This window comes from Melanerpes formicivorus, unplaced genomic scaffold (genome assembly GCF_026170545.1).
Source record: "Melanerpes formicivorus ecotype bairdi unplaced genomic scaffold, bMelFor1.0.p_v2 SCAF_15, whole genome shotgun sequence".
NCBI classification, from domain to species: Eukaryota; Metazoa; Chordata; class Aves; order Piciformes; family Picidae; genus Melanerpes; species Melanerpes formicivorus.
Genome location: NW_027142367.1, coordinates 6,118,706 through 6,133,193, shown reverse-complemented (window position 1 = coordinate 6,133,193; position 14,488 = coordinate 6,118,706). Strand labels below are relative to the sequence as shown.

The 14,488-nt window shown below is 37.7% G+C and overlaps 1 protein-coding gene across 1 annotated transcript in view; it reads left to right on the top strand.

Moving 5' to 3' along the window:
- Positions 1–14,488, top strand: part of LOC137445627 (dynein axonemal heavy chain 5-like) — a 169,128-nt gene that overhangs the window by 73,775 nt on the left and 80,865 nt on the right. Inside the window, exons 46-52 of the mRNA XM_068147494.1 lie at positions 1,612–1,829; positions 2,761–3,072; positions 7,510–7,599; positions 7,698–7,934; positions 8,457–8,624; positions 12,301–12,507; positions 13,453–13,782. Of these exons, the coding sequence (XP_068003595.1) occupies positions 1,612–1,829; positions 2,761–3,072; positions 7,510–7,599; positions 7,698–7,934; positions 8,457–8,624; positions 12,301–12,507; positions 13,453–13,782 (1,562 nt within the window). The remainder of the gene's footprint in view (positions 1–1,611; positions 1,830–2,760; positions 3,073–7,509; positions 7,600–7,697; positions 7,935–8,456; positions 8,625–12,300; positions 12,508–13,452; positions 13,783–14,488) is intronic.

The following is a 14,488-nucleotide window of genomic DNA, read 5'->3' as shown; positions in this document are numbered from 1 at the left end:
TTTAAATTGAGAAGAAAATAAAAACCACCTCCTGCTGCATGGGGGAGTTGGACAAGATGGCCTCTAGAGGACACTTCCAGCCTTTACTATTCTGTGATTTTCTGAAAATACATTTTTACAGTGCAAAAAATGCTAATGAGTAAAGCTTATCCTGTCATAGGAAGGGTACCAAAGGCAGTATTAAAACCAGGTTTACAATTCAGAGCTGAGAGGAAGAAAAAATACCCTTACTTGGAAATGTCCCACACACCCCTAACCTCTGACAACTGAAGACTTTTTAGGAGAAAATATAAATGAAATATAACTAAAGGTGCAAAGATGTGTGAAGATGTCATCCTTTTTATGCTCCTTTTTCATGTCATAATAAGAGAGTAGCAAAGTTTAGCAAATAAAAGGAAATAACTCATTTGCCTTGCACAGTCTGAGACCTTAATGCCTCAAATCACAGAATCACAGAGTGTTAGGGGCTGGAAGGTACCTCAAGCGATCGCCTAGTCCAACCCCCCTGCCAGAGCAGGATCACCTATACCAGATCACACAGGAATGTATCCAGGTGGGTCTTGAATATTCATCTCCAGAGGGAGACTCCACAACCCCCCGGGCAGCCTGTTCCAGTGTCACACTCACAGTAAAATGATTCTTCCTCCTGTTTCCATGGAACTTCCTATGCCTCAGTTTCCACCCATTGCCCCTTGTCCTGTCATTGGGCATCACCAAAAGAGCCTGGCTCCATCCTTTTGGCCCTCACCTTTTATGTATTTATAAACATTAATGCCTCAAATGTTTCATTCACATCATTGGTTAGACCAAATAACTGGTTAATGCTGTGCTGAGCTGATAATTTACATACAGCTCACTGGGTTTGTAACTTGGGTCGAGATTGTTTGTTTCATACCCTTTGTGAAGAAAATTCCAAAGCCAGATAAGTCATATGTTGTCCACTTCCCCTTTGTGTTAAGCAGAGTTATCTAAGTCTCAGTTTGAACATGGCATCTGGTTTTGGACAGACTCTGAGCCTCTTGAATAGATGATTTAGAGAATGTAACTAAAAAGGATCAACTGTAGACTCAATTTATTATTGAAGACATGGCTTCTTTTCCTTAGGCAATGTATATACACTGATGAAAGTAAAAGTTTGGTTGCTGTTCACTGGTTTTTATATAAGAAAGAGGCATTAAAATGTCAGCATGCATGGATACAAGAACATATTTTTGTTATTTTTGCTCCAGAAGGTTACATGTGATTTTGTACATTGGGAACTAATTCTCATTATATACATTTAGAAGTTACTAGTTTTGTTTACCACCAGCCATGTCAATGTCATTGTGTGTGAACATCAAAAGGCAGTTGTGTTTTCCAATTAGGAAAAGGAAAAGAACTGCCTGAGGGAGGGTACAGACCCACATAGGCTTGCCTATCATAATAGAACAGACATTTACAGAGGCCTTTTAATTTAAATTCCATTTCAGTCAACATTAAGTGGAGTGAGAAACATCTTTTTTATATTGGATTTTGACAAAAATAAAACAAGGATCATTGATGCAAAGAGCCATTAAATGGTAGCGTGACATTCTGACATTTTTGTTTAAACCATGTTTATACTGTTTTAAGGTATGATGACTCTAGGTCCAACTGGTGCAGGAAAGACAAAATGCATTAATATTTTGATGAAAGCAATGACAGCTTGTGGTGCTCCTCATAAAGAAATGAGAATGAACCCAAAGGCAATCACGGCTTCCCAGATGTTTGGTACCCTTGATGTTGCTACAAATGACTGGACAGATGGTATTTTCTCTACTTTATGGAGAAAAACTTTAAAAGCAAAGAAGGTAATGGTCACTGTATCATGATAGTTAAGGACATTTAATACTGTTTCTACAAGTTCTCATTATTTGTTGCTTATGTGAAAAATCTCCCATTATAACATTAAATGGGAAAATACAGTGTTAGTTTTACTTTGTGTCTGACTAGCTCAATGTATACAAGAGTTAGAATTAGGAGTGTATGCCAGAAAGCACTGGGCTTCCCAAGCATTTGAGGTTCCAGATTAAACTGGAAAAGATTGTAAGGGTTTTGCTTCTCTCTTGAAGTAGATAGTCCTATCATTCATATACCAAAGCAGAAGCTGTTCATATTTTGATGTGAGGACAGGAAAGTTAATTTTCTCTTGTCTGGTTTTATGTTATTGCCACTCTATTTCACTAATTATATCAGAAAGTAAAAGGCTTTGGAAAGAAATCAGTATAGACTCAATTCTCTTATCAAACCTGCAGATGATGTTTTGTGAAATTATAATTACACTCAAATCTTCTGAAGTTGCATTCAGTTCTCACTTGGAAAATGGGAAGCCTTACATGAAATACTTAGGTAACATCCCACGAGGACTGACTGTGTGCTCATATCTCTGACTGAGTTTAATGGGAAACATCATCCACCTTGATGGATGCTGGGTTGGCTAATGTACTTTTTTTAGAAGAAAGGGACAACTTTCTGCTTGACACAGAGCAAAATAATTTTTGCCACTGTTTCTTAATATCATTTTTGGTGTGCCACATGATAACCAAAGGAGGATTAAAATCAATGAGCATCAATGAGGGGGAATAAACATTCAGCTCATGCTGAGCTAATCAGCACCAAATTACAATTCATTATTTATAGTGTACATTATTTATATAAAGTGCATTCCCTGATATTAGGTAAATCTGTACTTGTGGTCAATGTACATGAAGTTGCATGTGTGTATTTCTCTCCATTGTTTAGGGTGAGCATATCTGGATTGTTTTGGACGGTCCGGTTGATGCAATATGGATTGAAAATCTAAACTCTGTTCTGGATGATAATAAGACTCTTACCTTGGCTAATGGAGATCGTATTCCAATGTCTCCCAGCTGCAAAATTGTTTTTGAACCTCACAACATTGACAATGCTTCCCCTGCAACAGTTTCTCGTAACGGGATGGTCTTCATGAGTTCTTCAGTGTTAGACTGGAAGCCTATTTTAAGGGCTTGGCTGCAGACACTACCTGTTACGTACTCTGATGTCCTCTGGAATTGCTTTGATGCTGTATTTCAGGTACTCAATTCAATCACCTCAGAAGAAGAAAAAAAGTGCATTTCTTATTCTTCATTTAATGAAGCATTTTTTCTTCTGGAGTGCTTGTTCAATTATTAAATTATCTTTGTTTATGTATTGAAATATAAGGATGAAGTGTTAACAACAAAACAAAACCAAACCAGATGAAATTATATTTAATATTAATGAATCAGTGAAACAGTAACAGATAAATAATTGGGTTGCTTTGATTTGTCTGCATAGGTTAGTTGGCAATGAATTGTTAAATCTGTGGTTATTTTATAATCCATGTTGGCAAAACAGAGATATTCTTTTTGGCTGTAATAGTTACTCCAATTTTAATTCTTGTTAGGATATGTGAAGGGATTGGGTCAATGTCCTAATTTGTTTTAAATGTACAGAAGTCAAGTCAAAAAGAAATTAAAATAGATTCACTTTGGTAGAAACTTAATTCTGGTTGTGACAAGAATGCATTTGGTCTATTAATTATTTTTAAAGGATGCATTATAGTTCAAACTAATTCAGGGTAGTTCTGCACGCTGTGGTGTTCTGAAGCTCAGCACAAGTGACTGTAGTGGTTTCTTCTGATTTTATAATAATACTGTTCCAAGGGAGATTTTTGACATCTCTTTGTTACACTCTCTGACTAAATTGTGTTCCATCAATAGATCCAAAAGAAGAATACTGAATTATTTTCCTCTCCATTTGGCCTCAGCATACTGAATCCTTAGAAAGGTTTCATTAATACTATGGTTGGCTGTACTCAGTAGTGGGTCTAAAAGTGTAATCTCAGTAGTATACTTTATTCAATTGCACTGAAATCCATATTGTTTCTTTAGAGTTTTCAAAACAAATAATTACTGCTTGTTGTAGGTTAAGGGAAATCAAGAATTAATTGGTATAACCACAAAGAATAGTCTTCTAAAAGCCAGACAGTCCCAGGGGGATGGGCAGTTCATCCCAGGATATTGTACTCTTATTCTATTCTGTTTTCCTGTATTTTTCTGTTTAAGGGAGTGTACAGCCAAATCTCTCTCTCTGCTCTCCAGTCATGCATCCAGTATGGAGCATTTTTTTATATTTACTCCTTGGGAAAGGGGTAAAATATCTCTTCTTTCCTTTTTGCCCTGGGTAGCTGATGGCTCAAAACCAGGACACTGCTTTGCAATGTTTTAGTGTTGTTATCTTCTGATTTCCCCAATATCTCCGGAGCAAATGCATCTTCCCTGCACACCTTGCTTTCCCATCATCTTGCCTCTTCCAGTTTACTTGTGTGATGGGTGTTGAATTTCACAAGGGTTTCTCCTGTAATATTTTTCATAGTTATTGGATTTTACAAATGCAGTTTTTAATGAACTTTTGCGTGACATTTCAGAAGGTTTATTTATAAATCATGATAAGAGCACTGATTAATAAAGTTTTGTAATGCCTTGAATGATAAAAAATGTCCTCTTACAGATATACTTCATTTTAGTTTAGTTTAAAGCCCATTTAGTTTAAACCCAGTGTTTAACAAGCTGTTCATTTTGTTCTACCTCCAAAGCATAATGATTTGACATAGTATTTACTGCAGTAGCAAGAGAAACAATTCTGATAATGAATTTTAAAATATGCTTCCAAAGTAATGTATATGTGGCTTGATTTACTGCTTCTTTGCCACAATTCTATTTTTATTTTATGCTACAACTTGATCTGAAAACATAATAACAACATTTAAAATACCCAAGCCTGAAGCAATGGCAATAAAGTCCAGGAAAAAAATATGTATTTTATTAGATTGAGAGATGAAAATGCAGTGAAATATGAAGTTAGTTCTGTGCTGAAGGCTGCTTTTGAAACTATAGAAATGTAAATGAAAGCTGTCACGCTGTCAGTTTTCTTTCACTTTTAATGAGCTATCTTTCTTCTCCAAAAGTAGAAGTGATAACAGTTATTTTGCAGATGAGGGTAACACTACTTTTGTATTCAGGTGGCTCTTTTTCCAGTTATTATTTTCCTCCACATAAAAAAGGAAAAAGAATAAAAAGGGGGAAAAAAAAGTGAAATAAGATGCATCAGCAGTGTTAGTCAAACCCCAAATACAAACCTTGGTAAATTTAATGCTAGAATTGAGGAAAAACATGGATATAAGCAGCTTACAAATATATATATATATATATATATATATTAAAGAAAATGAAGACTAGGATATAGTCAGAGATATAATAACAAAGGAGTATCTTTGTGCATTCTTGTAGAGGCCTATTGAAATCAATCTAAATTCAACCAACATAGTTGTAAAAGAACCACCCACAGTAATTCCAATTTGCTTAGAAGAAACACTCATTATTTATGCTAATAAAAATAGTATTTGTCACTGAAAGTTTGCATATGGGATAAAATAATTATTAATGAAGGCACAGCAAGTAGCAATAATGTATGAGAAAGTACCAGATAGTTGTGCATCAGTGGAAAGAGTGTATTTATTATTTTCATGGGTGTTCTAAATGCCACTGGCAGTCAGGAGTTTTTATATAAAAGACAGGAAGTAGTCTAAAACACAAGGATACTTTTAAAAAACAGACAAACCAGCTCCTCACCTTCTAGGAACAATCATATTTTGAACTAAGATTATCACAGAATGACAGAATGTTAGGAGTTGGAAGGGACCTCAAAAGATCACCCAGTCCAACCTCCCTGCCAGAGCAGGATCACTGATACCAGATCTCACAGGAATGCATCCAGATAGGTCTTGAATACCTCCAGAGAGGGAGACTCCACAACTGGAATCATAAGTACAATAAAACTAGTTCTGGTGAAAATTGAGCTCTTGAAAGTACAGACTACTTTGACTCATGAAATATCTTTATTCTGAGAGAGCCAAATCAAGTATTAAACACTTTTCAGTGCCCTGTGAGACATCTACTCTGTTTTACAGATGAATAAATTGAATCTCAGAGAGATTTAGGTTCAAATTTTTGGAAGTCTTTAGACTTGAATCTCCCCTACTGCATGCAGTGCCTGACTTTACCTATTCCTTGTGATACCCACAACCCCCTTAAGTTAGCAACCTGAGCACCCTGTGTGTTGCTGGGTGAAAATGAGGCATTTTAGAGGGAAAGCTGCAAAAAACAACAGAGATGGAAACACTTTTAGTAGTTAACAAAATATAGCAAAAAAGGGGATGCTTTCCAAACTGCCCTCCTCCTATATGTGCCCACATTCAGATTGTCTTCTTTCTCAGACCACTGAGCCATAGGGTCTATTGTAGATTAAGATGCTTAAGTGATTTTTTTGTCATAATATATATATAATCTTTGTTGTGTGTGTTACCCACAAATCTCATGAAATTGACCTCAAAGGATAGGTTAAAAATTTTGCTTCAGTCTTTGTTGCCAGTACATTCTTAGCATAGGTTAATTAGAGAAATCTAGTGGCGAAAAGAAGTAAACTGAAAATTGGAACACAACTGATAAGTAGGTAAGCAGCATGCTAATTTGTCAAAAATATCTAGGTGATTATTTACTTTGTTAGGTGATTGAATGTCTTAGTTGACTTAGCTTTCTCTGGCAGGACATGGGAGATTTAAATGGAAATCCTCCAAAATTACTGTCTCCTATAGTCTCCCTGTTGTATTTTTATTTCCCAGAACGATTAGACAGTGTTGGTTTCCAAAGATTCTAAAGACAAGTGGAACCCATTTTCTGTTAGTTATATTAAAAATAGTTAAATGGAAGTATGTTATAATTTACAGCAGTCTGTACTATAGATAGCAACTGATATTTAAAAATAAGTCTGCCCTGCAAATGTCAGACAGAACTTTACATCAATTTGAACCTTGGCTAGAGATGCTTCAGAACACTTGGCAAAGGCAAGTATGGTAGCCATCACTATGGCATAACCTGAGGAAAGTCCAGGCTCTGTTAACATCAATTGCAAAATTCCCTTTGTGTCCTGCCAGGGTTCTACAGAAAATGGAGAACATTGTTTTCAGAGGGACAGGTACATTATGTTGCAGTCAGAACAGATCAGGCAGGTGAAAATTTATAGTAGTGTGGTTGTACAATATATACATATCATTACAGCAATTGTAGTGCTTTTATCTTCCTACTACAAAAATGGCAATGGTAGATTAAAATATCCAGTGGAGAGCACGAATGGCAGATCCCTGATGTCACTGAAAGGCAGTCTTCAAATTGCTCTTTAGGAAATTACTTCACGGAGCTCCCATGAATAATTCTGCTGAATGTGGTACATCAAAGTCATTTTTCTACTGTGTTATTGTTAGCAAAATCTCGTGGTCTAAATCTGAATATTTGCATCCTAGAAATGGAGGAGATGTTGTTCAGAATGAAGTTTAGAATGTATTTGGAATTTAGAAATTGGTCTCATCTAAGAATAAATCACACCACTGAAACTAATAAGCAGATTCTTTAAATGATGTTTTTTCTTTTCCAGGACCTGATGGATTTTGTTTCCTCTTCTGTGACACCAAAAATGCCAGTTTTAGAATGTATGTACATCAAACAAGCTATTGACCTCCTACAGGTAGATGTGACATTCAGTGTTTCTCTCCCATCTACTGTTAGCTGTGCTGGGACATTGTTCTAGGAGGGCAGTAGTTACATATTGCATCTGCTCTGCAGGGTTTATTGTCCGACAGAAATGAGAAGCATCTCAGCAAGGAACATATTGCTCGCTTGTTTGTTTTTGCTGTAATGTGGTCAGCTGGAGCTCTTTTGGAACCGGATGACAGGCTGAAAATGGAGCTGTTCCTGCGGAAGCACTCTGCAGTGACAGAACTCCCAAGTGTGAATGGGGAAGAAACCATCTTTGAATTTGGTATCAATGCCTGTGGCCAGTGGGAGCACTGGTCAAAGAAGGTTTGTATGCTGTGACATGCCAAGCTTTCTTAATGCATATACAAGAGAGGTGTATTTGGTAAGAGGCATATTATTTTATTATTTAAAACCCTGCATAATTTGGTTAGGAAGATTAACCCTACCAAATACTCAAGAGTTTCTTTGAAAGATTTATTTATTTATTTTTATTTTCTCCATAAATATCTTTGGCAGAGAATAGAAACATGTACTTGAAATAGCTTTGGAAGTGAAACAGAAGTGATCTTAGCTTTATCTACTGTCTGGCTGTTTGAGAACGCTGAGCGAGTAAAAGCTTTCTTCATGTAATGGAGCATAGTGGAGTGAAAATATCCTATTAGTCTAACAACCTTTAGAAAGGTGTGGCCAAGGTATTGACTGACTATAAACGGCTGCTTGACTTTCAGGACGAAATCTTTTGCTATTATACATTTTTAAAAGTATGTTTAGTTTTGTGTTCTTCTGCAAAGTGATTATGTGGGCAGGTAGGAAGTCTCCAACTGTTTGCATGTCTTTCTTATGCAGGTCCCTGAATACATTTACCCTAAAGATTCAGTTCCAGAATATACTTCCATTCTAGTTCCAAATGTGGACAGTGTCCGAACAGACTTTTTAATGCACACTATCATGAGGCAAGGAAAAGCAGTTCTGCTAATTGGGGAACAGGGAACAGGAAAAACAGTTATGATTAAGGTAGGTGAAATGGAAAACCAGGTAAGATAACAATAGTTGACTTTGGCACAAATGTTAAACAGAAGTGTAAGAGTAATCTGATTTTTCTTCAGATTACACACTGATGTTTGTACTTAGGCATTTGGCTGCTACTCACATGGCCTACAAGTGAAAACCCAAAAGTATCTAGTCTTTTGTATAAAGGGTTCTTTTAAACTTTGCTAACCAAAAGGTCATGTAATAAATGCTCTTTCATGTGCTTTCTTTTCTTCTGAGAAGTCAGACTGGTGATTTTGTTGAGAAAATAATAGTTCCTGGAAGATTTTTTTCCTTTCCCTGTGCTTTGCTGGTGGCGTGACACGTGAACTGAACTTGTTGTGCAGACTTTCTCCACAAGCCAAACTGAGCAGAGAGACAGAACTTTATTCTTTGCTCAGGATGATTTTTCAGAGGGTAAATTTAGTGGGTTTTAGCTACTTCCTTAATTCCTTCATTGAAAATAACATTATTCTTTCTGTTACAACAAAATAATAGCAGGATTGCTGTTAAATTAATAAATATGTGTTTTCCAGATTATAAAGTGGTGCAGGTTAATCATATGACACTTTAAAAAACCAAATAACTTACTGTAGAAGAGCCAGTCATCAAAAGGATGAACAAACCCAGATGTTGTACCACCCAGATGTTGTACCAAATTTATCATCCCATATTTGAAAAAATTCAACTGTAATGGTTTAAATGGTCTTCAGCATTCAAAAATGGAGGATTTGTAGAGGTCTTGAAATTGAAGATAACTGAAAAATACTGGCCTAAACTGACCTTTGGCTTTCTTACTATCTGGAGCTTTTTTGTGTCCCCCAGCCACGTGCTTTCTGAGCCCTGACACAGAATGAGTCATACCAATTAAGCCATTAATCCTGCCTTTTCAGCTTAGCTGTTGATGCCAACATGCGTGCCGGTGTAATGTCAACCTCTGTTCCTGGCACCAGCTGGAGAACTATTTTAGCAGAGTGAAGAGGTGGGGTCTGGGTGGTGGTCTTAATATTCCGCATACTGGATTTTGGCCAGATAGTGACAGCCTCCAGCCTTCAGCTGCTATTCCTGTCCCTAAAAATAATTGCAGATGATTCCTGGGAGTGCTTACCTCGTGTCTGTTCTATAGAGCAGAGTACGTTCCTTACACAAGGAAGCACAATGCCAGGACATATTTGATCTCAGTCAAGGTTAGGAGTAAAAGTTAATTGCCTTCACAGATATTTCTCTTCTGCGTTCACCTTCTGTAGAATTTCACTTTACTGCACCTTGTGGAAAAGAAATTTCCATATCCAAGCAGCTGGTTTCATGAAAAAGTAAGAAAGTTTTGATACCAAACACTTTAGGTAGTAATCTTAATTAAGATGGAGTAATCTTCAGCATTAAGGCATCAGTATACATCAAAATAAATAGTTCATAATGAAGTATTAAGACCTTTACTCTCTGTGCTATTAGTTCATGAATTGCAAGAATCCTGAATTGAATGTGAAAGTGGTATGGTAGAATTGAAGGTTCTCAGGCAGTTTAACTAGCAAAAATAATTCCATTAAATAACCTCTTCTTTTTCAAAGACAGTTCTCATTTATCTACTATGAACTATTACAGTTACCATGTAAAGATCCTGAAATGCTTTAATGAATAAAACACACGTGTTTTGCATGGCTGTGTATACATAATTGTGCTGGCTTGACCTTGGCCAGCAGCAAGTTCCCCTACCAGGCAATGTCTCCCTCCCTGAAGAGAGAGGCTGAGGTGAGGAGAGGGAGATCACTCACCAATTACCATCATGGGCAAAACAGACTTGACTTGGGGAAAATTAATTTAATTTATTGCTAATTAATAACAGAATAGAATGGTGGGGAAAAAATAAAAAAGACAATACTAAAACCAGCCACCCCTTACCTCTCCCTTCTTCCCATGCTCACCTTCATTCCATCCTCTACTCCTCTACCTCCTCCACCTCAAGCAGCACAGGAGGATGGGGAATGGGGGCTGGGAAGTCAGTTCATAACAGCTTCTGTCTGCTGTTGCTTTCTCTTCACTCTTGTCCCTACTCTCATGTGGGGTATCTTCCATGGAATGCAGCCCTTCATAAACTGCTGCATCATGGTTCTTCAGGAGTACAGTGCTCCAGCATGGATGCCCCATGGGGTCACAAGTCCTGCCAGCAAAGCTGCTCCTGCTGGGAGCTTGCTCTGATGTGAGCTCTCCATGCAATACAGCTTCCTGCAGAGCACATCCCCGCTATGATATGCGATCCTCCATGGGCTGCAGTGTGCTTAACCTGCTTCACAATGGTCTTGTCCATAGGCTGCAAGGGAATCCTCTATGGGGCACCTCCTGCTCATCTTTCTACTCTCACCTTGCTGTCTGCATGTCTTTCTCTCACATTTTTTCTCACTTCTCTTTTTCAACTGCCAGGCAACATTTTGTCCTTTCTTACATAAGCTAAGTGGCTCTGGTGTGTCTGTTGGGGCCAGCTGCAACTGGCTGTGTCTGGCACAGGGAAATCTTGTCCTCTTCTCACAAGGGACTGCCCCACATACCTCACTGCCAGAAGCTTGCCATCTGCAAGTTTTGTACAAACTTGGTGCCCTGAGGAGAGGTCTGACCTGCACCAACTTATCGGCTGTCAAGAGTACTTCCCAAGTACCATATTGGTGCATTTACATTGCATGTGTAGATGTTTGAGTGACCTTGCACAGGGGTTGCACTTGATGAACTCTGAAGGTTCCTTCCAACCCCTAACATTCTGTGATTCTGTGATTCCTTTCTGTTGTCACAGTTTATGTTTCAGTGGAGTTGTTCTTAAAGTACTTAATCAGCAATGATACAGGTTTATTTTTCTAAAGTGGGAACATTTCTAGTTAACCTTATTATAAAGGTAAGAATTTAAGTGATACTCAACTTTGTCATCACTGAAGAAGACCTGAATCTTTAAAAAGCTGGAAATGTGGAATTTTTATTAATATTTTTATGTCCCAGGACTTTTACTGAACAGATTCTTTCCCATGCTTTATGTATATGCTTTGGTATGACTTCAAGGTTACATCATTTTCTTTCTGATTCTATTATAAACTCTCACTAAATATGAAAAGTGGAATTTCATTGCTTTAGGGCATCCTCAGCAGCTGTGGGAGCTGTGTGTGTTCATAAAACCCAAGGATTCCTTTCTTCATTAAGAGAGGATAACTATTAGTAAATGTCATGTAGCTGGGTTTCATTTTACACGATTGCTCCTTTACACTGTGTTTGTTGTGAGATATGGTGCTGCAGTGTAAATGTGAAAAAGGACTTGGGTTTTCATGTATTTCTTGCAGATTGCTGGAACAGATCACCACTAACATCTTGAATTTAGGAAAAATCTGACAATTGCTAATGCAAAGTTTATTTGCATCTTGAGTTGTCGCATGTTTATTTGTTGTAACACTTGGTGAAGTCTGTTAAAAGTGGATACATTTTAATGCTTTAAAACTTTATTCAAACCATTAAGTGTTTGAATTTTATGTCAGATATGGTATATTTATTTCAAATAAACTGCTGTTTGACGTTTTGAAATAATAGTAGGACTGTTGTGGGTGCTTGATTTTTTTTCAGGGCTGATTTTGGCTGAATTAATCTGGAGTTACTGCTGCACTTTACTTAAAACTGGTTTCTTTTACAGGATTACACAAGCAAGTATGATCCTGATGTTCATTTGACCAAATGTCTAAATTTTTCTTCTGCAACCCTGCCACATATGTTCCAAAGGAGCATAGAAAGTTATATAGATAAAAGAATGGGCACCACGTATGGTCCTCCGTCAGGAAAGAAAATGACTGTCTTTATTGATGACATCAACATGCCTGTGATCAATGAATGGGGGGATCAGGTAAAAAGAAAATGTTACCATTTGGGTGATCTTACTATTGCTGCTGATGGACATGCTGATTTGTGTTGTGCAATATTAGAAAAGTTTAGGGGAAAACTATCCTGATGTGGACTAGACCAAGTACATCTACTAAAAGCAATTTCTTCAAGACAGCTGTCAGTCCCAAAAGTTTAGGGTCAGCATCATGCCACTTGGTGCAATCATTGTAGCTTTTAAGCCTTTGTTCTAGCTGCATACAGAGCTTGCAGAATTTTGATACTAGCTGTGCTAAGAAACACTATGGGAGAAGAAGCAGGCAAACCCAGGAAGCAATCAGGGACTTTTTCCTTCTTCTGTCTGCTCTGGACTTTAAAGTACAGTGAAATCTAACGTCACAGTTGACATCTAAGAGTAGCAAGATGCTTTGAAATACTGATAAATGCATACTTATAGACCTGTATTCTGAAGATCTGACTTAAATACAAAAACATTGCTGCTGAGAAGAAGTAATTTTCCTGCTCCTGGTATAGCTCTCTAATCCTGTTATCTCTCTGCCTCTGTATATGCGAATATGTGTCTATAATTAGTACTAAGCTAAACATTCTTTGTCACTGTCTAAGTGCATGTGTCAATCTGAATGTAGTCTGGCTTGGATCTGAAGTATTGAATTTGCATAGGTTTATCTTGTGGAAATCCAGTTGAATGTCTGAACTCACATCCACAACTAATTAGCCTGTGAAGCTATCACACAGCCAAATCCACTTCATCAGAGGAATTGGTACCATGTCACAAGACTTTATAAATGGCTAAAGTGTCCAGTGAAATACCTGAAATTAAGAAAGATAAGAGATGTCTTTCCTTCTGTATACTAATCTATTATACTGGAGATTTCCTCTTCGTTTATTTTTAAGTCAAGAATCCTGAAACACTTAACTGCTCCATTTCTTTCCTTTTGGTGGTAACTAGATCACCAATGAGATTGTAAGACAACTGATGGAACAGAAAGGTTTCTACAATTTGGAGAAGCCAGGAGAATTCACAAATGTGGTTGACATCCAATTTGTAGCTTCCATGATTCACCCTGGGGGAGGTCGGAATGACATTCCGCAGCGCCTGAAACGCCAGTTCACCATCTACAACTGCACACTGCCTTCCAGCTTCTCTATTGACAAAATATTTCGAACTATAGCCGAAGGCTACTTTTGTGAGCAACGACAGTTCCCTGCAGAAATATATAAACTGGCATCAGCATTAGTATCTACAAGTCGAAAGGTGTGGCAAATGACAAAAGCAAAGGTAAAATTGTCTGTTAAGAAGCCTTGGAAACATTTGTACCATGACAAAACAACAAAACACTGGTCGTTTGTAGTGCCATGTGTGAAGCTGTAACCTGTATGTATTAGAATAGAATAGAATAGAATAGAATAGAATAGAATAGAATAGAATAGAATAGAATAGAATAGAATAGAATTAACCAGGTTAGAAAAGACCTTTGAGATCACCAATCTGACCTATCATCCAACACCATCTAATCAACCAAACCATGGCACCCAACGCCCCATCCAGTCTCTTTCCAAACATCTCCAGTGATGGTGACTCCACCACCTCTCTGGGCAGCCCATTCCAATGGCCAATCACTCTTTCTATGAAGAACTTCTTCCTAACATCCAGCCTAAACCTCCCCTGGTGCAGCTTGATACTGTGTCCTCTTCTTCTGGTGCTGGTTGCCTGGGAGAAGAGACCAACCCCCACCCGGCTACAGCCTCCGTTCAGGTAGTTGTGATAAGGTCTCCTCTGAGCCTCCTCTTCTCCAGGCTAAGCAACCCCAGCTCCCTCAGCCTCTCCTCATAGGGCATTACTGCTGGCTGATAACTCTGTTCTGAATTTGTTGCTAGCAGCACCTAGTAAGCTGACTAAAATCATTATCATATACAGTGCCTTCTATAGCCAATACAAGAATTACATTATGTAAGTATAATACAGTAAGCATAGCTGATAGGAA